At 39.4% G+C, this 26,702-nt stretch overlaps 3 protein-coding genes across 9 annotated transcripts in view; 2 read left to right on the forward strand and 1 right to left on the reverse strand.

Annotated features, from left to right (window-relative positions):
• The window catches only part of NADK2 (NAD kinase 2, mitochondrial), a 32,566-nt gene extending 18,390 nt beyond the window's left edge, over window positions 1-14,176 (forward strand). The window contains exons 5-12 of one of the 2 annotated variants that reach the window (XM_086867698.1): window positions 102-185; window positions 3,312-3,448; window positions 4,232-4,310; window positions 6,575-6,670; window positions 8,699-8,754; window positions 8,838-8,891; window positions 9,360-9,483; window positions 11,341-14,176. In XM_086867698.1, the coding sequence (XP_086723824.1) occupies window positions 102-185; window positions 3,312-3,448; window positions 4,232-4,310; window positions 6,575-6,670; window positions 8,699-8,754; window positions 8,838-8,891; window positions 9,360-9,483; window positions 11,341-11,479 (769 nt within the window). In that variant the 3' untranslated portion in view covers window positions 11,480-14,176. Of the gene's footprint in view, window positions 1-101; window positions 186-3,311; window positions 3,449-4,231; window positions 4,311-6,526; window positions 6,671-8,698; window positions 8,755-8,837; window positions 8,892-9,359; window positions 9,484-11,340 lie in introns of both variants that reach the window. The other variant, XM_086867697.1, reaches the window with a different exon arrangement.
• Window positions 14,177-14,587: 411 nt separating this feature from the next.
• SKP2 (S-phase kinase associated protein 2) lies at window positions 14,588-26,372 on the reverse strand. 4 transcript variants are annotated; one of them, XM_086867700.1, is made up of 11 exons: window positions 26,238-26,372; window positions 25,195-25,403; window positions 23,608-23,719; window positions 23,179-23,322; window positions 22,572-22,706; window positions 21,288-21,386; window positions 19,685-19,812; window positions 18,083-18,134; window positions 17,342-17,449; window positions 17,205-17,267; window positions 14,588-16,220 (listed from the first exon to the last, which is right to left on the reverse strand). In XM_086867700.1, the coding sequence occupies exons 1-11, from the start codon at window positions 26,243-26,245 to the stop codon at window positions 16,007-16,009; spliced, it is 1,272 nt and encodes a 423-aa protein (XP_086723826.1). In that variant the 5' UTR covers window positions 26,246-26,372; the 3' UTR covers window positions 14,588-16,006. The 4 variants fall into 4 exon arrangements, with proteins under 4 accessions (XP_086723826.1, XP_086723825.1, XP_086723828.1 ...); XM_086867699.1 differs by having other exon boundaries at window positions 25,195-25,451; XM_086867702.1 differs by lacking the exon at window positions 17,205-17,267.
• LMBRD2 (LMBR1 domain containing 2) overlaps window positions 26,344-26,702 on the forward strand; it is a 29,377-nt gene continuing 29,018 nt past the window's right edge. The window contains exon 1 of one of the 3 annotated variants that reach the window (XM_023944203.2): window positions 26,344-26,558. The gene's annotated coding sequence lies outside the window, so the exon portion shown is untranslated. The remainder of the gene's footprint in view (window positions 26,559-26,702) is intronic. The other 2 variants (XM_086867685.1, XM_086867689.1) reach the window with 2 other exon arrangements.

Here is a 26,702-nt window from a genome sequence, read left to right on the forward strand (position 1 = left end):
AGCTTGCTAGATATAAAACATAGGGAGATTTGTTTTATTTTCCAAAGGTACCAAATCAGAACAGTAATACTGTCATGTTCATTGTCATTTTTTGCTACCAGATCAGAAGGTCACCTGTGCTTGCCTGTGAGATACACACATTCATTTCCTGAAGCACTACAGAAGCTTTATCGTGGTGAGTTCAGGTAGGATTACTGATCTTTGGTTTTCAAAAACATAGAGGGATTGGAAAACACCTGATCATGTGCAATTCTTAAGGAGCAGATGAAGCTTAGAGAAATCTTAAGGTCTCAAACTGTGAATTTTGTGTAGATGTTTATAATGTTGAAAAATTAGTTTGTGGTCAAGAGTGAGACTGGAATACAAATTATCAAATTGGCTGCCAGTTCCAGCAAAAAGTCTTCTGTTATGACCTGCAATAATTGATTTTCATTTCTGACTTAGCAAATCATAAATGAGGAACTGCATTCTTATAAGGGATATATTGGTAAATGTATTTTAGGACTGTGTTGGTTTCGGGCAAATTTTGGAGGAAACATTCAAAGTGGTCTCTTCTAGAAAGCAAATTCAAGCTTCCCCTCCCCCAACTGGTTCAGGAGGTAAATCTTCAAGAAAAGTGGGACAAGTGTTTATTTAACAAGCAAAGTACTCACAAACATAACAAAAATGAGTAATATTAAACAATGGAACCTCTTGTTGTTCTGAAGAGATGGCAAATTCAGAGAGTCCTTTTCATGGGGTGTAGCTCAGCTCACTCACTCTTTTATCAGTCCCTCCTGTGCTGGAAAGTGCCAGGTCCCATGCCCTGGTGGCCCACAGGTGTGAGCTCCTGGGGTTTTTCTGGGTTTTTGGTCCAGAGCAAGGCTGATCAGTTCCAGGAAAAGAAAAAGCCACAGTCTGGGGAACTTCTCTGCCTCAGCCAGCTAAAACCAAATGAGAAGCAAAGGAGAGCTCTGTCCTGCTGTCCGTGCTACAGACACACAGGAGGAGAAATTCAGGGAGCAAGTGCACTGCCTGCAGACAAACTGCACACTTCTTTTCCCCACTTTGCTCTCTGAACCAGTCTTAAAGGTGCAGGACTTAATATCCAGCATAAACAGAGCAGACAAGTGGGGATACAAGCATCATAAAGGTCACCCCAGGACAGGGACTCAAAAACATGTAGTACAGTGATGGCTGTAAGAATAGAAGCTGATGAAACACATACAGTTAGGAGATGGTCAGTGTGTTGCATCTGGGGTTTTGGTGATTGAGATAAAGTGGTTTAAATTTTGTTAACAGATTATTGTAAGGCAAAACAATTCTTGATGCTTGGATATAGCTTGATGTTTTCACTACTAGATATTCTTAAAATAGAATAATCTCATTTGATTTAAAAAGAAACAAGCTGAATTTTAAAGGCAAGACTAAGGAAGAGTTTTTAATAGCTGCTTAACAACAGACATTGGTCTGTAGTATAATAACTTCCTAGAATATTTTTGTGATGACAAACCATCCAACATAAATCAGTCACTCGTGAAAGTATATAGCAATTGATTTTTGTTTATACTTCTAGCATATTAAATTTTTAACTTGAAGTGTAACTGTATTTGTGCCATAGAAAAGTTCTGAAATTAAATGAATACAGTTGCTAAATAAGGAGTTTCAGTATGTATTGCTAAAGGAACAGATATTTTCAACTCACATATTCTAAGATTTAGAAAACAGAAGCATTTTAGTCTCCATCATTCTAATTTGCTTAAGTAAAACTCATATATTTCAAAAAATATAAAAACTCATATATTTTAAGTAAAACTCATTTATTCATATAACCTCCCTTGGCATTTGGCAATTTGGATGTTTCATTGGAAAAAGTTACATTTTTCTTGCTGACACTTCTGTTACTGCTCGTTATGGAGCTGAAACCTCACCAGAGCAAAACAGAAAGGATTTCTCTAATTATTTTTCTGAAATAATAGGAACTTTATTCTTAAACAAAGATGTGAGCAGGTGTTTCATTTGAAAGTTTTTAGATTTGTTTGGCCCTAAGCAAACTTTGGAATAGGTGGGTAAATGAATCCTTGTCTGGAAGGGCTTCTGTATCTTGGAGTTGTAGTGGATGGTGAGTTGCCAGAAACTGGAAAAGGATGATTGTTTTTTCTCCTTATCCCTGATGTATTAAATCAGTGTAACAATCTGTGTTAACATGGACCTTGTAAATCATGAGACAACCAACATTATTGATTCATAAAGGACAAACTATATTAGATTAGCCATGTTTTTTTATCTTGGTGGTCAGTGGTGTAGCTCACTCAGAATAGAGGTATTAATAAGGGTATAGTCCCATTTTCTAATTTTATAGGGGACATGATGTGTTCTAGCCTTGAGATGAGCATGATAGGATAGTGATACTCACTGCATGACTACCTAAAATCATACTTGGAATTTAAGGGTAGATAGGATGTGTAAATGAGGCACTATAAAGATGACAAGAGGAAAATCCAGCAATGTAGTAATATAAAACATAAGTCTATTGTAATTTTAGGAAAAACTAGTTACTGTCACCTGGATATCAACAATATGAACAGAGAAAAGATAACACTCATAACATTCTCTTGTGATTTGCTTTCTCAGTCAAAACTATTGCTATTTTATTTTATGAAATATCTTAGGTTATAAGAGGAAAAGGAAAAATAAAATCCCTAGGGACAAATAAAAAAATCTGAATGTTGTAACATGGCTTTCATATCCTTCTCTTGCCTCAGATGAATTCTTCTAAAGCATCCTAAATTCATAGGCCTGGAGGGATTGTTAAAATAAGGGGGCCCCTCATTTTAACCAATAACTTGGTTAAATATCCCCAAATATCTTGGGGCCTTAAATACATAAAGTGGTGCATAGAGCTGCTTTTCTGGACATGTACAAATACAAACAAAAGATGTTAAAAATACAACATGTATTTCTGTATAAATTCTTGAGGGCTATTCATTCTCAAAAGCATCGTATCAGTCATTCATTCACATATTAGATTGACATGCCTAAAAAGGAGAGTTTGTTACATACAATTTTGTAGGCTACTTTTGACCAGTGTCCTCTTACTTTATACGTGAAAAAAACATTAGATAGCATATGGCTAAATGTAAAGAATTTGCAATTAAGTATTTTTAACTTTCTAAATTTAGAAGTAATAGTGGAAGTTATAAAACTTGAAATATGACCTTGAATGTATTTAGCTCCTAATCTTAAGATGTTCTGCTTTGAGAGTGAAGACTCTCAGACACTATCTGATTTTGTAATGAATACTTCATACTGACTTCTTCCTCCTATCTTAGGTGGCAGTGGCGGCAAAGAATCCGACTGTATCTTGAAGGAACTGGGATTAACACAACCCCTGTGGATTTACATGAACAGCAGCTAAGCCAAGAGCAACACAGCAGGGCTCACATAAATGAAAGATTCCAGGACCAAAGTAGGTTAAAATCTGACAAGAATATAATCACTTTGCTATGATAACTTGGAATAGAAGATAAGGATTGGTGAAAGTTTCAGTATTTTAAATAGCCCCTGTCAAAAAATGTGAGCTTTTTTATAATGCTGTCTCTTAAGGTTACTTTAACTACTTGAGCATGTGTGTCTGTTTGTATACACATGCTAACTTCTAAGTGAGGTTAATTGAGAGTTGTGAAATCTGGGCTTGTGTATCAGCAAGTAAGACATTAGAAGTGAGAATCTGTCTGTAGATAATTCTTGAACACTTTCAGCTTTTTTCTTTATGATGGTTTGAAAGATGCAGGGTTCTGTGCCTAACCTTTGTCCAGTACTGAATCTGCTCACTAAGAAGTCCTTGTCAGTGTGAACAATTTGTTAATCCTCTTTAATTGCCTTGTGGTATGAAGTCTAATTTCATGAGAAATGTCTGTTAAATCACTGCCAGTGAATTTAACTTGGCTGGAAGAGTGACTGACAGAAGAGAAGACTTTTCTCTGCCAGGTTGCCTATGACTTTTCAGGGAAAAGTGTCTGAACTTAAGTGTCATTGCTGACCTTGGTTTAAATATTTATTGTCTCCAGTAAAGGACAGTTAACTGGCCACAGAGTAAATCCATGAAAAAATTAGTCTTTGAAGAAAATGGAGCTTTAGGTTTAGAAAACAAACCCAGGCAGCAGAATCTTTCCTCCAATGAATTGTGAGTGGTTTTTGAAAACTTGTGTTTTAAATCCATGACTCAAAACTTTATATTTGATTTCTGCAGGGTCTGATATTTCTGGTCCACATCTTTTACCAGTGAGAGCACTCAATGAAGTCTTCATTGGGGAATCTCTTTCATCCAGGTATGTTTGATTATTTTTACAGCAAGGTACAATTGACTCAATTTCTTTCTATGACTTGCAATGGACAATCAGTGATGAGATCTGACTGTCAAATTTCAGTTCTAGTCCATAAATATTTATTGTATTATTGATGATTAAAAAGTGTATTTTAAAATATCTAAGTTTGTTAGATATTGCAGTAATGTTACTTTCTGGTTTTCTGCCTCCTCTTTAGTTGTTCTTTCAATTTTCCTGGCTTTTTTCTTTCCCTTTTACTGATGATTTAATTATCTGTCCTTAAACTGCCTCCTTTCCTACATATCTTCTTAAATATCTTTTCATAAGCTTTTAGCATGACCAAGCAGAAATACCTTTTATCATGATTCTTTATTCTGCCTTTCTGTCAAAGATGTACCTTACCTCTGTACAAAGATACCTTAGATGCAAAGGTATCAGCCTGCTTTTGGCAGAAACTTTGTTATTTATGGAATTAATAATAATTATTGGAATTTTTTGTTTAAGAGGCATGTTTGTATGAAAAAAGCCTTATCCAGGATACATTTGAGTGTCCTTTCTGTCCTAAAGATCAGTGCATTTTCGGCAGCCAAACTGGGAATATGACTGGGGCTGCAGCAAAGAGATGATCCTTAGTCAGGATTTGACCAAACTTTTACTTGTATTTTATATCTGTTTTCACTTTATTGTTTATCTTAAAAAATACGAAAAACAACAACAGAAAAGCCACTTTAGAGTTTAACAGCTTGTATTTGTACAGTGCCAGGGACACTGACTGCTGGTGCAAACTGCATAAATGTTCTGTGAGTGCTTTAATTTTTGTCTGGACTTCAACCTCAGACTGGCAGAAGGAGTTAATCTCAAAGAGATACAAATCCTGCTTTTTACCTAAATGAAACTTAATTTTATCAAGATTCTAAGAACTTTCTTTAATACGCAGTGATAGAGAAACACAAAGCTGTTTTCCAATGCTCTGAGTGTCACAAGTACATTGCACTCTTGGTTCCAGTGTATTTGAGAACCACTGAGGAACACAGTACCTCTAGAAACAAACCTCTAGAAATAAGTATGGTGTTAATAGGACCTTATACTTGAAGACTTAAATGTCGTAAAGATGAATTTTCTGTTAGTTTCAAATACACAGCTCTGCTGTTTAATTAGACAAAATGACTTTAGGAGCTTCTTCTAAGGTCTTATTCTGCATGTCAGTGATGAAAAAAAGTAAATGGAAGGGAAAAAAGCCCCAGAAAACCTGTCATACCCAGCTTGTAAAAATTACATTAAACTGAATCGAGCTGTGCACCTGTGTTCTTAATTTACTTCCTGTTTTCTAATCTCCCCATCTTCTGATTACACAACATGCCCTTAGTTACTGAAAGTATAAACTGTTTGACACCAAACAGCCAAGAGCTATGTTTCTAGTGGATCCAGACTGAAATAATTGCTCAGTAAGTTCTGTTTACTAAGAAAGATGAAACTCAGTCATGCATAAAAACAGTGAATATGGTATTTCTGAGAGGATATCTATTAATCTGAAGCCTGTATCACACTATTTGAATTAGGCACTAAAAATATCAACAGGTTTAAGTTCATAAATATACTTTTAGATATTCTGAAGCTTGTAGAGAGAAACGCTGGTCTCTAGGCCTAACTCTAGGAATGCCCTGACAGTTGAACAGTAGCATGCAGGAGATAATCGTACATCAAGACCTAGTACTTTTGAATTTTAAGAATAATGTGCCCTGGAGAGAAATGTAAGCTTGCTGGTTGTTGAAAGCTATTCGTGAAGAAGCACTTGATTTTTAATTACTGAAGTGATCAAGGATTCAGGTTCAATCATGCTGTTACTTAACTGATGTTGAAATGTTTAGTGTTCCTTGACATAATTTAATGAGACCCAATCTTAGCATAAACACGGGTTTTGTGCAACAGGTAGGTAATTATTTATAGTTTTATTTGTAGGTCCAGCAAGCTCTGCAGATGAACCACAGAGGTGGTTTTTTGCATAAATTAACATGAGAAATGACTGCAGAAAAAGTGCCTAAATGTTCATGCTACAAATCATTTTAGTCCATTATAAAAATTGCTATAAAATAGTGAATCAGAAGTAGCTGTCAAATGGGAAACACTGTACAAAGCCTGTGAAACTGTGATCCAGATTTGAAAGTAGCCCCTCTAAATTGTTGTGTGCCTGATAAGGCTGTGTGTTCTGTCTTATTCAGGGAGAACTTTAAGTCCTGCAAACCCAGTTTTAAATTCTCGCTTCATAGGGCCTCCTATTATGAAATATCAGTTGATGATGGTCCTTGGGAGAAACAGAAGAGTTCAGGGCTTAATGTGTGTACTGGAACAGGATCAAAAGCATGGTGAGTACATGTTGCTGTTTTGACAGAAAATACCATTTCAGATAAGTTAGATGAACTATTTGGCCTAAGCATTTTGTTCTTACTGAAACTCTGTTGGGCTATGGGTAAGTCAGTCTAATAATTAATATTATCACTGTCAGCATGGCTCAGAACTGTTCCAGGTGTATGAGAAGAGCAGGGCACTCATTACTTGTGGCTGTGGAGAAAAGCCTTGAAAGGGTGAGGAGCTGTGGCACTGAGACAGAAGTTTGCCTTAGGTGTAATTTCAGTGAAAGATATGGCATGCCACACTTGAAGATGAGTGGTGAGGGAAAGAGATTCTGCTGTGACTTGCAGAGAGCATACAGAGGTGATCTATGAACTATTCCTGTTGGCTAAAATTAAAACACTTAGATGATGTAGCCCAGTAAACTTATAAAACTCTAAGCTCTGAGAAGAATGGGAAAACATGTATTTGGAAGCAGTGTTAAATGTTCTCTGGCACATCTACTGTCCATTCTCCTTTCAAGCCTCTTGTTTCTTTCATATTTAATTTACATAGGACAATCTCTTTGTCAAAATATTCCCCTTAAACAAAGGATAGCTATATCCACACAGAACTGTGCTAGCTTAATCAGAGGGATAAATAATTTAAACTTCAGTTTAAACATGCCGCGGTACTGCATGTAAGTCTAATCACTTTAGTTTTGAGATGTGAGAGATGTGTTTGCGCTCGTAATTTAAAGTTGTACAATAGGCATTGGATTTATGAGGCAGGCTAAAATGAACTAAAACAGAAGCTTTTAATGAAATTCAAAAATGAGTATTCATGCTGTAACCATGGTTACTGGGTTTTGCTCTTCATTGTAATTCAGAATTTTGTATTCAGGCAGCATAGCTTAGTCTTGGGGCCTGCCAAGGATGAAATTGGCAGACTGCTAGGGAAACTTTCCTAGTGTTCAGTACCTTGGGAAAGTACAGTCTTAATTCAGTGCTGTTCTTACGCATTTCATTTGCTTATACTCTCTGTGCTGAGCAAATCCAGAACCCGGTACCAAGCTCCAGGATTGCCCTTCTCCATTGCTGTAATTAGTATGTGTTGCTGGACTGCTCTAAACTGAGGCCGAGCTTCAGTGATCTCCCTTAGCCTGTTGTCTAGGGGCTCTCCTGGATTTAAATGCCCAGGTGCTTTTTGCAGTTTTGGCACCTGCAAAATTTTATCTTGATAGAATCTGCTCAGGCTTGCATGTGGGCAGTAAGAGAGTGAGCCTTGGACAGCCACACTCAGCAGTGCTGTGGTCAGATAGGGGTGTAATGGATGTGTTACAGGCTCAGGCATTTTACTGTCATGACAAAAGTGCTGGACTGTGGACTTTAAGCTATATTGAGATCTTCACAGTACTGCTCCACAGTGTCTGTGGTTAGCACCTACTCCCTTTCTGGGAGTCTGGGCAGACAAGGGAGACTTTTTTTTGAGTTTTGACTTAGTACAGATTGAGGCTGTGTTGACTTGTTCATCCAAATGTGTCAAATGCAGAAGCATCTGGTCTGTTTCTTTGCTATATATACCAGTTCTTGGGAGATTCAAGGCCATACCTTAGGGTACAAATAAAGAGGTAAAATGTTTGTGAAGAAGTGTCTGTTTCATAAGTGAGAACTAAGATAATAAATCAATTAGCAAGCAATAGACAGGGTAAGAACACAATCTCCAGAACTGTCATGCTTCATTTTTTTAATGCAGATTTAATTCAGCAGTTATTGGGGTTTTAAGGCAGGGGGACTATTGACAAGAGGACTACATCCCATGCTCTTCCTTCCTGCAGACTTCACTTATGGATTTTTAAGCTTTACAAGGCCACAGATAGATTCCAAAACAAGAGTTGATTTTAGACTTTTTTTTAATAAGCTTATCAGCTCACATTTAATAGCATTCCTTTTCCTCCCCAAATGTTGAACTTATTTTTTCATCAGTGTGCAAGTTTTTTTGGTTTGGCTCTGTTTTTGTCCTAAGTTGTACTGCTTAGAAAACAAGACTTCTTCTCTGTCTAGGTCCTATAATATTAACAAGGTTGCACATCAAGCTATTGAGGAGATCCTTAAGACTGGTGAGTGAACAGTGTGTCCTTACTATCCAAGTGTATATAAAGATACATCTATCTAACTGGGCCTCTTTCTCTTGGCTCAACAGCAAAAAAGCATGGAAATTTGAATATGCCGTTGAACACGGAACTGGTACAGAAAGGTTAGTGAAAAAGGCAAGATATTTTTTAAAGTATCTTTGGCCAGTTCATTTTGTTTGCATTCTCTACTACTCAGCTTTCAGTGTTTTAGCACTCTTGCAGTAATAGTCTTTCTTACAGACATTAATTAGGCACAGATGGCAAACAAATGTCTTACCTGAAATTAAACCACTTATTTAGATTTCTGCATATCCTTTTCAAGAGGAAATTCAGGAGAATTTCAGTTCTCCTAAAATTTGAAACAGTTAATATTTAATCACCAGAAGAGAGTTATTGAGTGTTCATCATGCAGTAAAACTGAAAGGAATCTTCCTTAAAAGTAATTTTTCTTTGCATGTAAAGACTGTTGAACATCTGTCAAGACTTGATGTTCCCTCTTGGTAGACAAGCTATTCTTCCCTGGAGGAATGTGTTTCTGAGGGTAACTCATTTTCTCTGGAAAAATTAATGTCTGACTCCTCTGCTTACAGTAACAAATGATTACAATGAGTCTCTGCTGTACAGTCCAGAGGAACCAAAGATGTTTTTCAGTGTACGAGAGCCTATTGTTAACAGAGTTTTCTCAAGTAGCCGTCAGCGTGGCTTCTCTTCAAAGTAAGTGTTGGCTGCAATAGCAAAGAGTTACTTAATTCTGTGTATCTGTCAAAGTATGAGCAATCCAGGATTTTCCCTTGAAGTGTTTCAACATCCAGTTTGTGCTTTGAATGACTTGAGTATTGTTCTTGTAACAGCAGGAGGAAAATGTTTCCTAGTTGTGTTATGGCTTTTTAATGTTTGATCCCTGCACAGATTTACAGAATAAAGGAATCTCACTGTGCCCAGTTTTGGTTATGTGCCATTTCCCTCAGTATGAGACACAGGCATTGACAAAGTGGAGTGAATTCAGAAAAGGGCCACTGGGAGGATAAGGGGGCCGGAACAAGTGGTTTATAAAGGAAAGACTCAAACAGTGCTTTCCTTTAGCCTGGAGGAGACAAGACTAAGGGGGAATCCAGTTGCTGTCTTCAGCTGCCAAAGGATGTTTACAGAGGAGACTCGAGTTAAGCTCTTTTCAGAGGAGGATATAATGCAATAGCCATGATTTTATAGGATGTAAGATTCTGATTTTAAAAAGAAAAAAAAATTCACTTTGAGAATAGTCAGGCAGTCAACCAGGTTGTCTCTCTAGATGGTCTTCTCACTGTTCTTGGAGATACTCAAAACCTGCCTGGGCAAGACAGCCTTAAGCAACCTAACCCATCTTTAAAGTAAGGCGTGCTTTGAGCAGAAGGTTGGACTGAATGCATTTCCAAACTGAGTAATTTTCTAATTCATCATTTTAACTTAGGGCACTTGTGCTAGTGGAGGTTTAGATTAAATAGTAGGAAAATTTCTTCATGGAAAGGGTTGAAAAGCAGTGGAACAAGCTGCCCATAGAGGTGGTGGAATCATCGTCCCTGAAGGTATTTAAAAGACATGTAGGCATGACACGGACGTAGTAGTGGGTTTGTTTAATGGCTGAACTAAATGATCTTGCATATCTTTCCCAATCTAAATGATTTTATGATATGTGGAGCTTGCCACAATTCAATATAAACATGTACAGCCATTAGTTATATGATCACACTAACTGAACAAACACATAATAACACAGAAACTATTGAAAGCAATACTGTATTTCAATTGTAATTAAATGTAAATTCAACCTTTTATATCAGAACAAATGTCTGAAGGAGCTCTGAGCCAAATTCTTTATTCTGTCTTGTCCAGCTCTAAAAGAGATGCCTTGATATATGCCTTAAATATAATGCATTATATTTAAACTTATTAACTTAAATATGGTATAGTCAGACTCTAATATTGAAAATAATATGCTGTAGTTCTTGAAGTTGCCTGGCAAGCATCCTGACCTTCAGTTTTGTGTTTGTAATAACTTTTCCTCTCTCTAAATGATTAATGTAACAAAATAGATTACATTAATGTCCAAATTATTTGAATCTCAAGTGTCGCTATTTAAAAATATGTATTTCACATAACATAAAGACCGCATATTAGAATCTTAAATTAATTTTAAACTTCCTGTGAAGACTAAGTAATTCACAGTTAAATGGAATCATCAGTAGCTTTCTTTGAAGATGACACCCAAGTGTCAGCTTCCAGCACCAAGTGTTACATTACAGGCTTGGTGCTGAAACCCCTCCAGCCTCTGGGAGCAGTAGGCTCTGTTGACCAAGTCCTTCAGTCCTCTCTGGACTCTTTGCTAAGTCCATTCCAAGGACATACACTGATAACTTGGGGGGCTCTGGTGCTTAGTAGAGGTTAAGCATTTAAGCATTAATTAAGTGGAGGTTACGCATTTACTGGCCCAAGCAAAAAAGACTGTCCCAGAACCAGTTTTATTGTTAAGTGCTTGTGTGAAATACTTAAATTTTTAAGCTATTTTGTGATAACTTACCTGTTGGGTTTTTGCAGAGTGTGTGTCCGTTCCCGTTGTTGGGATGCTTGCATGGTTGTAGATGGAGGAACATCTTTTGAGTTCAATGATGGGGCAATAGCTTCAATATTGATTGACACAGAGGATTCACTGTGCACTGTTCTGCTGGAAGAATGAAGGACGCTGATGTCTTTTGCTGAAACATTTATGGATCCATAGAGGGAAACCATGGGGATATCACAATGCTGCATTACATTGGAAGTTGGCCTTTTTGGATGCAAGAGCATTTGGGGGAAGCTTGAAATGCTTTTCATTCCTTTGGGTTGGGGAATCATTAGCCTGATATTTAAACTCTTTTTGCATCTAGTGTAAAACATGTCTGAAGTGTTACCTCTAACTTCAGTGAAAATTCAGTTTTAACCTGTAAGGCAAACATGAAAGCTTTGTAAACACAGGTAAATGGGTTCAATTATTAGGTCAGTAGCTTAAATATTCAGATGTACAGTTTTTTAGTAACAGTCTGGGACTGATGAAACTTAATACTTCATACATACATTTTTGTAGAAAAGTTGACTGTCAAACTAGCAATTTGATGCAAGGATATATAGATTTTGGTAAACCATGATGTTGATGTAAAAGAAATGAAAATACAAATCTTTTGTATGCTTTTCAAAAATTGTACAACTTTGTAGTTTCATACAACTTGTGGCATTTTTTTCTTTTGTTCTTCCAGTATTTTTTCTACTTTGTAGACTTATACTCTTAATGTAAGTCTGGTTTAATACATCTTGAATGAGGTAGCTTTTACTTTTTCTGTTTGGCTAGATAGGGAAACCCAAATGTTTTCTTGAGCCCTTTATCAGGAATATATGAATTATAGAAATCATGTTGCAGTAGGATATATTCCTTCACTGAATGGATTAACTTCCAAGCAGATGATTAGAGACACTAGTGTATGTAAGTGGCTATCATTAAGAAATATATTTGGCCTTACCAAGTTGAATAGTTTGGAATTTGAGGTTTTGAATTTCCTATATTTAAAGAATAAGATATGCTGGGTACTAGGAGTTGGAGCACAAGCTAATAACTATGTCTTCCATTTTTCCCAGCATGTTTTTACCTTCTCCAGAAAATCTAAATTTCCAATCCTATGCTGAATTCTAGTGATATGTTAATGACAAAAAGTTAATTTCACACGTCTCTGCTCATGTTAGGTAATCAAGTTGAAAATGGAAAGAAAAAAAAAGCTCTGATTAAAGAAGAGCAAGTTACCTTTTAAATCTTTCAGAGAAACTGTGAACTGTGATTGCCTTTTGAAAACTGTGCTTGTAATTGCATAGGTGAGGCAGAATTTGACAAAACAAGTATTCCTACAGCAGGAACTCTTCTGAAGTTGAAAATGACTTGAAAATAGTATTCTTTGTCTACTACAGATTTGTTTCCAAGAGTGAGTTTTCTTCAAACGACTTTTGAATGAAGAGACTTCTGTAACAGATGTTCTCAGGTTTAATGGAAATGTTCTCCATTGTGGCCAATCAGTGTATTTATCGCCACTTGCAAATGTAAACTGCTCTTTATTGGTGGAGGAAATGGACAAATGACTTTTTCCTTCTAGCTGTAGACTGAATAGAACTTAAAATATAATTTAGAGGATATTGATTTGACCAGACCATTCAGTTCTAGGAAAAAGTAAATTGGATGGAGATGTCTGAATAAGCTATCACTGTGTACATTTCCCCTTCTAAGTGTGCTGCAGCTACTTACACTGTCTGGTTGTTATGACTGTAGACCCAGAGGGGAAAATCAAAGTAGGTAAATAAGCTTTCAAAAGTTGGCAAGTTCAGGAACTATCAGAATAAAGCTCTTACTGTCTAAAATAATGTGCAAAGTTTGTCTAAAGGTAAAGACACAAAAGATTAATCTTTCTAAAATCTGTGTGCACACAGACTAGGGTGTTCTAGTTATTCTCAATCTATCTGTAACCAGTTAGGGATTGTTTATTATGTGCCTCTGTCAAGTACACTTGTCAATATACTGTTAGCATTCAAAAAATCCCCAAGCCCACCAATGCCATTAACTTTATTTTGCCATTTTTGGCAAAGAAATAATAAATGGCATTATTTTAAATAATGTCATTTATTACTTCCTAGGACTCTACCAGTCTTAGATCAGATTTACATATTGAACATGTGCACAGCAGATCTATGGCAGAAATCCTGTTCCCTGCTTATTTAGACATTTGTGTGCTGTAATGTTTTAATGGAGAATGGTTAGTCTGATATGTAAGCTTACCTCTTAAACATGCCTGTCATTCCTTATGAACATCAAGACTAAAAGGCAATGTTTTCAGGCCCTACAGCCCCAAAGTATGATCTAGATTAGGACTTAGTAAATTTTCAAATTCCTGATTTAGCAAAATGGAAGGTTGACCTACTCATGAGTGGCCTCTACTGGTTTTGTCTGTATTTAATTGCAGTTCTGTTGAAGCATTTTACTGGTGAATGCTTATTGACTAGGATGATTCAGAAATCTAGTTAATAGTAAGAAGCTACCTTTTTTTTTTAATTATTAAAAAACTGTAGGACCCTTTTTAAGGATCCTTTATGATGAAGGATTGCAGTACAGACAATTTACTTAAGTAGACAATGTTCCAGAACAAGACTGAGTCTTGGTTTAACACTGATTTAATCTGTGTGGACTGGCAGTGATTTTTGCAACCCCTTCTAGCTGCTGAGTCAAGTCCATGGTATTTTCACTTCGTGCTAGTCTACACTGTGTTCTAGACCTAAACTAGACTTGTTTTTCTTAATGCTTTTTTTTTTCCATGTGGTGTTTATACATTATGTAATAAAAATTAAAAGCTTAATTGATAAATGAAACCGTCCTGTCCTTATTTCAACCTTCAGTTTCTTCTCACTTACTGTTTCAGGTTGTTCTAACGGTTTGTGAACCTTCAGGCATTTACATGTAGTACAGAGACTAATCAATGTATCAGGTTTTATTATGGAGTGCACACAAGAGATGTTGCATGGAGTTACACTGTGCATTAGGAGAAAAAATTACGGTAATGCTGTACTGTACAGATTTACTTTTTCTTCCTGAAGTAATTTCAAGTATAATACTAAGGCAGCAAACTGAGGCAGTAGAATACTCTGTATCCTCCAACCCCCTACCATTCCTCCAGCTTCCATAGGGTATGTTGCCCATTAACTCCTTTGTAGGGGATACGAGCCCATTATTAACATCTGTTACTTACAGTGTTAAATTAATGAAAACCAAACCAACTTAGACTGCAAGATAATGCTTTATTTACTATATTCTAGAAAGTCAAGTTAAATATCAAATTCTAGTACTCATACAACCTTTCCACATTAATTAATATGTTCTGTACTACCAGGTATTCATTCCTGAATGCTTTTCCTCAAGACTGCAGTGGGAAAAGTTATATCTATGCAAAGGCCTCAGTAATACATCAGCTACTCTTAAAAACATCCATGAATAAATTCAGCTGCTTGCTTACTGCATTCATGGGAAAAACAGCAGCATGTTTATGTCCTGCAGAGGCTCCAAGTTTTGCCTTAGGAATTATCAGCTAAAAAACCTGCCGGAACATTCTAGGCTTATGCATGAGTACTCTGGTAACAGATGCAAATGAAAGGTTAATTTAAAGTCATTACCTGTCCCTATACTTTATTTGGTTTTTTTTTTTCTTCTTTAGTTACTCAATTTCTCATATGACTTTAAAAAAAAAAACAAAATCAACACTAGACAATAGTGGTTAGTGATACAAATACATGAAGTGCTACTACAAGCAAACTAATATAAAAGAGAAATTTGTCTCTTGATAGCACCAAAGCATCTCTCCCTTTTAGCATTCTTAGAGAGTAGTCCCAGGTTCTCGGTTTTGGCCATATCTAGAACTCTTTGAGCCCTCCTCCTTCTACCAATTTATCAGTTGCATTGAAAGATCTTGGATAAAGTTTTATCTGCAATCAGGCTCACAGAAGCTACATGAAGTTTCTGCAAAATGTAATCAGAAAACCTAGGACCACAACATGAAATAATGGATAACCAGCATCTATTTTTACAGATGCTAATTCTGAACTGGCTTTTCACACTGTGGCTAAAAATGAAGGCTACTAAAGGCCAAAGTTTCCTTTGTGGCCTCCTAAACAAAAACTTCATTATAGCTCCTTTATGCTGCATAACTTGTAAGGTATTGAGCTGTTTCTTAGCTGCTTCTGTGTAAATATCCCCAATTTACTGTTTTCAAGTTTGAGTCATTCATCCTACTGTACCTTTTCTTCAGTTGAATATATTTAGTATGTATTCATTCTGAATTCTTCAAATTCCTTAATAAACCTTATAAAGATGTCTGGCACCTCTGCAAGCTGTTCCATAAGCTGCAGACAGTTGCTAGAGGCTGACATTATTTAATTATGGTGATTTGTTTCATAATATTTTTTTTCAAAGATCCCCTATAAAAAAGAAAGACTGAAAGAAATATTCCATAATTTCTCACAGATCATCAAATTTCTAAAGGTTTTAAGTACAAAAAACTGATACAAAATATTATGAAACAATATTAGGGTGTAAGACCAAGTTAGACAGTAACAGTACTATGATAAAAGGTGCTCCAGCACATATTTCCCTAAGGAGCTTCAATGCACAGTATGTCCATGGCATCCAGTGCATTGTACATGATCACAAGAAACTAGGATTTCTCAGTGTCAATCTGCATTTGATGCCCCAAATCTCATGGCTCTTTTTATTGCCAACAGTTGGCCTTGCAATGCTGGTAAAATGTGAACCATTGATCTTCATGTCAGGCAGTGCTTCCTCGAGGAGCTGCAGGGAGCTATCAGTCACTATTCCAAATACCTGAAGAGTCTTCAGTGTTCGAATTTCACCAAGCTCTCTAGATAGAGAAAAATACGAAATTAATCATTAAACTGAAAACATTTTTTGGGGTTTTTCAGTCTGTACACAAGCTATATAACTCCATTTCTACTAATTTTTTTAGAAGAGGTGAACTACTTAAGCACATACATAATTGAAAATAGTACTCAGCACTGATACTTCAGGAAACTGGCTGAATAAACTACTTCCTTGCTAATATCTCTCACAGACTGAAAACAAACTGATTCTTCCCCTTTCATATCCTTGGACTTAAAAATCTAGAACAAGTGAAGGAAATTGCCCAGATGAAGTTCCAGGATGTGGTTCAGAGGACACAAACCCCTGAGTACTATCAATCAGTCTCCAGTTTGTAAAAATATTTTGGTGAGTAGCCAGACTCAGCTTCTTGATTGCTTTACATTTTTTTCCCAGTCATCATCTGAACTGTGTATCTTATAAGCAAGTACTGGACAGAATCAAAAGGCTGAGGCATGTGCTACCACAGCAAAGGTTCATCAGATGCCCATTTTCATTAGTCCTGTTCCTCTCAACCTTTTTTTCTTGTTGGCCATTTCCTTTCTGTTGACATCTTTCTTGAAAGTCTTGGGATTGAAAGCCTCTATACTAATAAAAGGCAGAATGACCTCATGAACAAGTCACTTCTAAGCCATGTTTCAGTCACTATCAATAAATGATAAAGGTGCACACAAAAGTAAATATACAGAGCTTACTAGTCCAGCCAGTACTGTCAACTCTGCCAACTTTTTCAAACCTTAGTGCACACTTAGAAGTCTGGCACTGACATCAGTTCTGGTCACTGGCAGGACTGCAACCTCCCACGCCAGCAGTGAGTACCACTGGTAAAATGCCATAAACAGAAGATATGAGGCACACAGAGCAGCCAGTTCCGTAAGTACAGACTGACACCACTGAAAGCCTTTCTCAGCTTTGGTTCCAGTCTCAATTCTCAAAGGGTACAGGTTCTAGCAGTAGTTTATTTTACCTTAGTTTTATTCCCAATTCCTCATACCATTCAGGTTTTTGAAATGGTATTTGCAGTTTTAACCTAAAATAAAGCAAATTTAAATTAACTTACCCTCTGCATGAACAGCAAATCAAAGCACATTAGAGGTTACTTACACTAAGGCAGCAGGTGATATCTGATAACAACGGCTAAGGCACAGGTGTTGTAGGAATGCAAGTTGTTTAAAATACTGGAAGCACTCAGGCTTTAACATCATGCTGTCACTGTAAAGAGAACACATTAAATAAAGGTTTAAGTATACAGCAACAGTAAACTTGCTATTTTGAAAATTCAGGCAGCGGAATTTACTGAATATCTATTTGCTACCACCAAGTATGTTTTCACTGACTATGGAAGCAACCCATCTCTCACGTGTGTGTTGAGCATGTGAAGGGGCAAGTGAGGCAGAAGTTCCTCGTGACACAGATACTCTGCAGCAGAATTTATGCCATGAATAGGCAAGTTCTTCAGAGCTTTTAAAATAACTGACTAGGTCAAACCCCAAATACACCTTTTTTTTACAGTCACATGGCCAAGTAACAAATTTGTATTAGAGATGACAAACCTGCTCTAGCACGCTAGGCTAATGAACTGTAGGCATCTAAACACTTCCTTCCGTTCTACCTATTAATTACCATCTCTCATTAGTTAAATCCCGCAGGTATCTGACATTTATGCTGAGGTAACAGACATCTTCAATTATATACCTGCTCCAGATCAGATCACGCCAGATAGCAAATCTTTTGTAGGGTTAGCTTGCATAGTATTTTCTGGATGTGCACTGCTACAAAACCTTGTCTCAGTGCTAATTCCCTGAACAACAAGGATTTAAGGACTGGCTGCACAGGTCTTCTTACCTGAGATCTAAATGGACAAGCAAAGGACATCTCCCCACCAGTGTTTTCACATCTGAAAGAGGTCACACAGCGTCAGTCCCTCTTTCAGTAATAAGATGGACATGCTTTTCACAGCCTACTCACGTCCACACATGTTCATTTATATCTTTTCTACTGAACCCCACAACTCAAGCACAATTTTTAAACTGAAAAATGTATCCTTACCTTACATGGACTTCTTTTATTACCCTCAGCAAAACAGATAAATTTAGTTCAGCAATCTAGAAATCAGTTGCATCAACCATCAACTTAGGAATAGAGTAATTCAAATGATATTTTTGTGAAATCTACTGAGACATATTAATGGTGAGCTGCCTGAAATACTTAACACACACTGAAAAAGTAACAAAAATTTTCAATGCATCAAATATCCTTTCAGAGTACCAAATCCTTTAGGCATCTCCATTCTTATCCACAAAAAGTTCTTTCCTTATGACAAAGAGTTACATTTTTTCTGATTTAAACTGAATTTTTTACCTTCTTTTCATGGTCTGCAAGTAGTACTGAATCACCTGTGGTTCAGATACAACCTAAAAGCCATTGCAAGGTGCTCAACAACATGCAAAATAACTTTGGTATTTCAGAATTCATGTGCAGAAACTAAAAAACAGCAATACCTTAATTATGATGATTATTGTACTAGTCAAGTTTTATGCCTGATAAATTCCACTGAAACAGAGTAAAGCCACTCAGAGAAAGTGACAAATAGAAGAGGTCAGCACACGGTCTCTAATGGCTCAATCAGAGGGCCCAAGGTTCAAATTCCTGATGTGGAGAAGATTATGTAGCATATTTGTCTATGGGTTTGGGGCTGAGATAAGAAGATTTGCCTATTTCCCCACAAAGGGAATACACAAAGTGGTCTGTGTGATATTTAAACAGAAATGAGAGGTCACCCCCTGCATGTCATCTGATGCCCTATTGTCATATTCACTCATTGCGAAAATTAAATTCTCTTCACCACAAAAGGACTTTCACCCTTTAGCTCTTGTTCACTCTGATACACTCTCCCCCAAATCTTGACTTTCCTGCATTTTCTATACCTTCCAACTTAATAAAACTTTTCTTCCTACAACTATTAGCAAGTAAATGGTTAAATGTTCATTACTGAGATTACCTTCCAAATTAACTGGTATCCGGATGTCAGTCTGAAACTGAAGCACTAACTGTGACTGTTCTCTTTTAGAAGACACTTTCAGCAGACACAACAGCAAAAGCCTTAAGAAAGCCTTCCAGATATTGTTCCTGGAGCTAATTCATAGCATACAAAGTCCTGCTTCCAGGACTTACTTCACAAGTAAAGGCTGCTTCTTTCACTGAAGAAGAAATGAGCTTTCACTTGACTGTTCCTGAATTCAGAAGAAAAATCATCTTGGCCTTCATGCCTGAGCCAGAAATATGAGTAAGAATCTCTGGCAGCAAGAACTTCAAACTATCCAGAGCACAAAAGTTGCTGTTAGTACATGATTCTCCTATACAAAGAGTGAATGCCTACCAGAAGAAAACGTAAAGCCTGCTGCTTCATCCCACAGTGGGATAAAGGTTTGTCACACTGCTGTTTACCTGCTATTTGTAGATTCTCTCTGTATCCACTTAAATTTAACTGGGTGACCTTTGAAGTAACATGATTGACTGCTGCTTTGACATGAATGGCTGTGAATTCACACCAGGACAAGTTCAGCTCCTCCAGCCTACACACAAATGAACAGAGTTGTTAACAAGAATGGCTGAACTAGCAGTTCAAGTTCTGGTATTTTTCATTATAGTTGATGCTTTTAAAGCAAACTCTTTTAACATGCCCACTGCTAACTTACTGTACTCATGACTAGATATTTTAGTATGACAATAATTAAGCACTAATAAATGGAGCAGGTTTATCCAGCTAAATCCGTCTTCGGAGATTTTCAAGATACAACCACAGAAAATCCTCATCCACCTAGACAGTGCTAATTTTAGACCCTGGTATGGGAAAGGGGTTAAAGTGACTTCCCAAAGCAACTTTCAACTGGAATGATTCGATAATATTTTTAGGAAGTGAAGGCTCCCTCCAGAACTGCCACAGGGAGACACTGTCTTTTCATCAGGTTTGTGACCTGAATCTGTTACAACTGAACAGATGGTCACATTGAGAGGAAAAACCACCATCCATTATTAGTACTGGTCAGATGACCAATTAATCCTAATTAGCATAAAATAATTCACAGTTTTATATAAACACTGGTCATGCTGTGAGCTCAACTCTCTTTACGTGCTTGATTACCTATAGCCTGTCACCATGGGGCTGGGACAGAGTACTGTTCTGTGTGCAGGTGTTGTAGCTGTAACGAAGGGACAAAGACACAGTGAATGCACAACTAGAGCATTTAGCTGGCATTCTCTACATAATATGAAAAAAGTTAGATTGCCACTAGCATTCCTAGCATCAGATTTGCCATCTGCTATTCACTGTGCACTGCACACACCATCATCCCGTAAGGAGCTCATGATATGAGTAATCAGACCAAGCAACAAAGATTAAAGCTTTGGCTGCCCACTAGCTCACAATTCGATTAAAAAAAAATGCTTTTGCAGAAGGAATGATTACGTGTTGTCCTGCAGGTCACAGGAAGTCAGCAGAAAGATTGGATATAAATCCCAAATTCACTGGGGCCCAGTTCAATAGTGTTCTGTCAGCAGATGGTTTAATCACTGGAGCTGTCAATCTGAACACAGTCCTTCATAAACTAGAAGGTTACTAAAGGATTATTCTATCATGGAAAGGCACAGTGTTCTCTGCCACTCATGCTGTACTCTGATTGCAAAGGGAGCTCTGGAACTTCACTTTCCAGTTCCAAAACACACATTTTTGTCTTTGTGAGAATCACATACTCTTTTTATAAGAAAATCAAATTTACATGATATCAAAGGAACCTAAATGGGGTTTACACACCCAAAAAGATGATTCAGAAAACCCATGAAAATCTACCGAAGCACATATTTGCTATTAAAGAAGAAAATAACTTGGTGGAAAAAAATTACCTGACTATTCAGCTAATAATCAACTGTTAGGCATTTAGGAACAAAACAGACACATTAAAAAAAGTATTAGATACAAGAGTAACTGAGATGCCCAAGGCAAAAAACAAATCCTTTGTTTCAGGAATAGCAAAAACTGATTTTGTCTTACATAGAACAGCTGCTCAACATCAGTTCCAAGGCATCTGCAGAAAACCCTGAGCATCCACAGAGGTTTAGTCGTATCAAATTGGGATTTCTAGCAATGCTACTGTAGGGAGAAAAAAGAAAAATCTGATGAAATCTAAATGTTGGAACATTGTTTGCTTTGCTAGGATGGGACTGTTTTTAAGCCCTAATTTCCTGGACGGGGAATTGTTCATTAAACATTAATTACTTCATCTTTAATTAAATGACAAACCTGAGTCACTAAGGGTCTCAACTCTGTAGTTGCTGCATTAAGGGAGAACATTAAAAGGGATACCTGTCTATTTACTTGACATTGCTGGCAAGTATTTATAAACTACAAAGTTTACAAAGAAATGGTTTCTTTTCACCTTCTCCTGCTGTATGCCAGTAAACATACACCACGGCTTATCAGAGGTGACTACACCTTTACAAATACAAAGCAACCATCCCATTTCTGATGTCATCCCTCTACCAAGATAGAGGTTATTTCAGGATAAAATCCATGTCCAAATAGCATCCCCTGAATGCATTTGTTTGGAAGACTAGAGCACACATGCAATTAGCAATACCTGGAACACTCAGTATACAAAATTTTGTTCAGAAGGCAATAAAAGTCCATCATTAGTGCCTGATTAGTCCGCAATTTTCAGATAGTTTTAACTGTTCCTACTGATAGTATAAAAGCCAAACAATACTTGTTTATTTGTACTCTGGTTCCCCCTCCCTGGAGTGAGGAAGGTATCAGAAAGCAGGACAGTCTCTGCCACCTGATGTATGGTCCCTGGCACCTCCACAATCCTCTGGTGCCTGAACAGGAGGCTGACTGGACACCCATTAGTGTCTTTGCAGTTGAACCAAAAAAACCTGTCTGATTGACTGAATCTGTAATCTTCCAGGACTTCAGAAGTTCAACAAAAAGTGAGCAACAGTGCAAAAGCACAATGGGCACCTGGTGGGAGAGCTACTGAGAGCCCTTGGAGCAGAAAAAAACCTGCACACCGAACACACGGGAGCACAAAACTGGGAAAATAAAAGTAGCTCCGTTGTACAGCTTAGATACATATACGGGAATACAGATACATATACCCTAGAGAGGTGAGCAGTTTCTCTAACCCCCTGCTACTCTGGGAATTAGGAGGAAAAAAGGTACCTAGAACTGGCTACTTCAAAAGACTCCCACAATGAACAACTTTCCACTGCATTCTTTCATTAGCCTGCACAAAATGATGGCACCAAACAGAAGGTATTTCCCAAACACGTCACTCACTTGATGATGTTGTCAGAAAGCACTAGACCCTCCAAGCTGAGGTTCTGCAGCTTTTCACACAGACAAAGAATACTGTGTAGATCTGCAGCAGACACTGTGCAGTTTGACAAATCCAGGTGCTGAATTTTAAGAAGACTAACAAAAAAAAAAAAAAAGAGAAAGATTACTAAAATTGCATTAAAACCTATTCCATAAATTCTCCACATCACAAATATATCCCATACACTAAAAGCATGCACAACTTGCAAACAATATCTCTACTGATTGCTCGTTAACACCTGAAAGTCTGTCCTGCTGAAGTTAAATGATTTTTTGAATGCACCATATAAAAATGCTGGAGATTATGATAATTCTTTGCTCTACAATATACAAACTGCAAGGGTATTATGGTGCTCGATATTTTCAAAAAAATTACATCAACTTGGTTTTAAATAACACAGGTGAATGCAGATCCTCCTGTTTCAACAATGGCTTAACCACTAATTAGCTCTTCCACTCTCCAGGGACAGCACAAACACCTCTGCTCGTTGCTACTACCTTAAAACCAAAAGAATGTGAATATTTGAGACACAGTTTCAGGATCTAGAACATACAGAAAAAGCCTTACTTGCTTGTTTTAAACAACGGATCCCCAATGCAAGATCTCGGGCAGCGGAACACAGTAACACCTGCAGGCAACAACTGTCCTAGCACTCCTGGCAGCAGATTCCCACCAGTCAAATCAAGAGTCTGCCACAGAGATTCATCAAACCTGGGACACAGAATTTTACTTGTTAGTGAGTTCAAATGGGTAACGGGTCAAAGCTGTGAGTACAACAACAGAATGTTTTCAGTGTTGAAAACAGACTGAGAGAAGGGAAAGCTATTTAACAGACTACAGTAATGTTAAAACACATGAGGCATCTTTTGGCTATGCATTCCCACATAAAGACTTAATTGAATTATATATGTATAAATAAGATGAGAACCAGACCATTTAACAGTCTGTGAAAACAAAGATTTTCCTTTGTACTAAATGACAAGAAGTAATACTTACGAAAGTCTATGCCATCTCTTGCAAATCATAGAAACTTTCAGCAAATTCTTTAGGGGCAAATAGGCAAAGATTGCCAAAAGCAATTCATCTGGAAGTGCATCCAAAGAAATACCTTTAGGGAAAGAGCAAAACATGTTCTATTAAAGCTGGTTAATTTTTGCCTGCTGGTCAGATGCCTTGTTTGGTTTGGCTGTTAAAAGTCCCTCTATGACTTCTCTGTAGGCTATACATCAGCCTACATCAGACATCAGCCCCACTATTCACCTCCCTTGCAGCTCATCATTGTAGGAAGACATTTTTAACATCTTTGTCTAGGCATGACTGGTAAACGTAAAGGTTCATGTAATACTCACTTTGTATACATAGAAAAACCACAAACACTACTCACATACTCACTTGGAGAATAAGAGCATCTCAGTTACTGCCTTTGCCATCTCATGCTTGTATGATTCTCTGGGGATTTTTTCCCCTCTGCTGAAATGCCCACTCTTCCTTATGCATGGAAGAGTCCCAGAAGGAAGCTCAAGGTAAGATATGCTTCTGCGTGATACACAGAAAAAAATCAGGTACTACAAACTGCTTCCTAAAACATGCATGCTATCACCACTCCAATATTTATGTGAAACAATGTGGTGGAATTACAGCTTCTTTCAGGTCTCCAGAAGGTGTCGTGATTCACATGGGAGATTTCTGGGTTGTGGAGCTCAGTCATTGACCCAGCACCCCATCTTATATAGAAACAGGATTGTCTGAAGGCATTCCCACGTGTGTGACAGCATAATGTCTGGAGAGAGCTGCTTATTTATTTTGCATCACAGACTCATCCAGACTAAAACCACATTTTGACACCAGGGAAAGGAACCCACTATTCTTAAATGCATCTTTCTTGAGACCAAGAGCCTTGCTCTTTCCCTTTCCAGCCCAGCAGCCTTCCACCTTTGGATGTGCTTTCCCTGTAGCTCTCTGGGGCAGTCCCTCATTTCCATCGGGACACAGCTCCACTGGCACACCTCAACCTGCACTCCTCACTTATCCTTCTCCTCCTGCCTCCAGACAGATAATTTTTGGATTGACTTTGGTTTTAGACTGATCAGTTAGCTTGCTTCTTCTCAGTGTGCTTTAACCGTCTAGTAATTAGATAAATTTTGCCAACAAACTTTGTTACACTTTAGCTTTTATATTAAGCATACTTTAGCTGCTGATTCTTTGAGCAATTTTAAAACACACAACACAACACTGCTGGGCCAAAGTGCCATCTATGTCCCATACACAAGAGCAGCAAGGCACAGGGACGTGCAGCGCAGCACAACCCCCCAGCGCGCACACACACACACAGGCACTCATGGGGTTAGGTAGCAGAGAACCACGCTTTTCATGGACCACAATTCTGGAGCCAGACACACCACCCTTGTTTAAAGGCATACATAAAAGAGGATTTACCACCCCAAGCCTGAAAGCCACTAGATCTAAAAGTGACATTCTGCTAGGAAAGAGCAAAGAAACAAACAATAAAGCAGCGCAGACTTGTTATGCCCACTCTCCATCCCTGCTGGAGGGTGAGCAGAACCTGGACCAGGGTGACAGTACCTGACTCTGGCTCTCGGAGCAGCCATGGCCGGCGCACGATAACAAAGTCCTTTTCGTTGTCCTTCACCTTCTGCCGTTTTGGAGGAAGGCAGGGCGACGACACCAGCAGGTCCTGTGGTGTGTTTTCATTGCCCAGCTTGTCCTTCTTAAGGGCCGACACTCCCATGCCCGACAGAAGGTCGGAGGTCTTTCCGGAGTCCAATTCCAAGCTGGTGGAAACATTAGTGCTAGAGGATGGGATCTCCTGGAGGTGCTTTCTGCAGACACAGCAAAACCCAGAGGCTCTGAGGGTACTGCCAGACTGACACCAAACACAGGATGGGGATCCTTGGAGCATTTCAGTCACTCGTACTCCACATCCACACTCAGGGCGACTGAGTGTGGGACCTGCGGGCGCTGGAAGCACAAGCAGCGGCCACAGCGCAGGCGTGTGCTCGGTCTGGCAGACTTTGGGGGAAGATCCCGCCAGGGATTGAGCGCGACCCGCTTCCGGATGGGGCGGGCGAGGCACCGGGGAGCGGAGCCAATGGAGGCGGCGGGATACGGCAGCCTCCCAACACCACCAAACCCGGACACAGCCGCGACAGCACCGGGCGGGACCGGCGGGGCGGCAGCGCGGGCAGCGGGACGGGATGCACAAGGGAGGTGGGGGAAGCTCTCCCCGCGGCCGCCGCCCGCTGCGGCCGAGAGAGAGGCGGCCCGGAGATTCCCCGGATCCCGCACTCCCGCCAGCCCTAAGGACAGAGCCCCCCGCTCCCTCAGGACCACCCGCGGGGCAGCACACACACGTGTGATCCCCGCATCGCTGCCACGCCAAGGAGCCCCTTCCCGCTCCCCCGGGTCCCACACACCCACTCTCGGGGCTTCCACGCACGGCCCCTCAGCCACCCCCGCGCAGCCAAGGGGGCCCGAGGGGGTCCGCGAGGGCTCACACGCGGCCCCGGCGCCACGCGGCTCCCGCGCAGCCCAGCAGCGCTACTCGCATGCCCGTATCCCGGCGCATCTCCGCGTCCCGGTATTCCCCTGTCCCGGTGCCCCCGTACCTGTACATGGCGCTGGGAGGCCCACGCGCGCCGCCGCGCGCCCCGCGCCTTTCAGCACCGCGCCATCCCGGCTCCGGCCGGAAGCCGCGGCGGGTGGGAGCGCAGAGGCTGCCGGGAGCTGTAGTTAGCAGCCCTGTGCCTGCCCGGGGGCGGGGCCGTGCCAGGCGGGTGGCGGCGGGCGGCGAATGGCGGCGGCTCCGACGCGGAAGAAGCTGGGAGAGGCCTCCGCTCCCTGCGCCACGCTCTGAGCCCGGCGCCGGCCGGGATGGCGGGCGGCGGAGCCCCGCGGGGGACGCGGCGCTGAGCGGCGGCTCGGCCGTGGTGAGGCGGCAATGGGAAAGACGCGGGGCCGGGCGGAGCGGGGCCGCAGTGCCGAGTCACGGCCGGGCCGGTTCTCTTGAACGCGGACGAGAGCCGGGTGGGAGCGGGGAACGATCCCCGGGGAATGTCCCCTGTGACAAGGAC

Source organism: Cyanistes caeruleus, chromosome Z, assembly GCF_971803275.1.
Source record: "Cyanistes caeruleus chromosome Z, bCyaCae1.hap1.1, whole genome shotgun sequence".
NCBI lineage: Eukaryota > Metazoa > Chordata > Aves > Passeriformes > Paridae > Cyanistes > Cyanistes caeruleus.

Excerpts from the sequence above, each read along its gene's own strand:
- SKP2 (XM_086867699.1), bottom strand. Across the intron at positions 23,323-23,607 it reads AAGAGATGGCATAGACTTTC|GTTTGATGAATCTCTGTGGC; the intron begins GTAAGTATTACT and ends TCTGTGTCCCAG. Across the intron at positions 17,268-17,341 it reads ATATCACCTGCTGCCTTAGT|GTTAAAACTGCAAATACCAT; the intron begins GTAAGTAACCTC and ends GCTTTATTTTAG.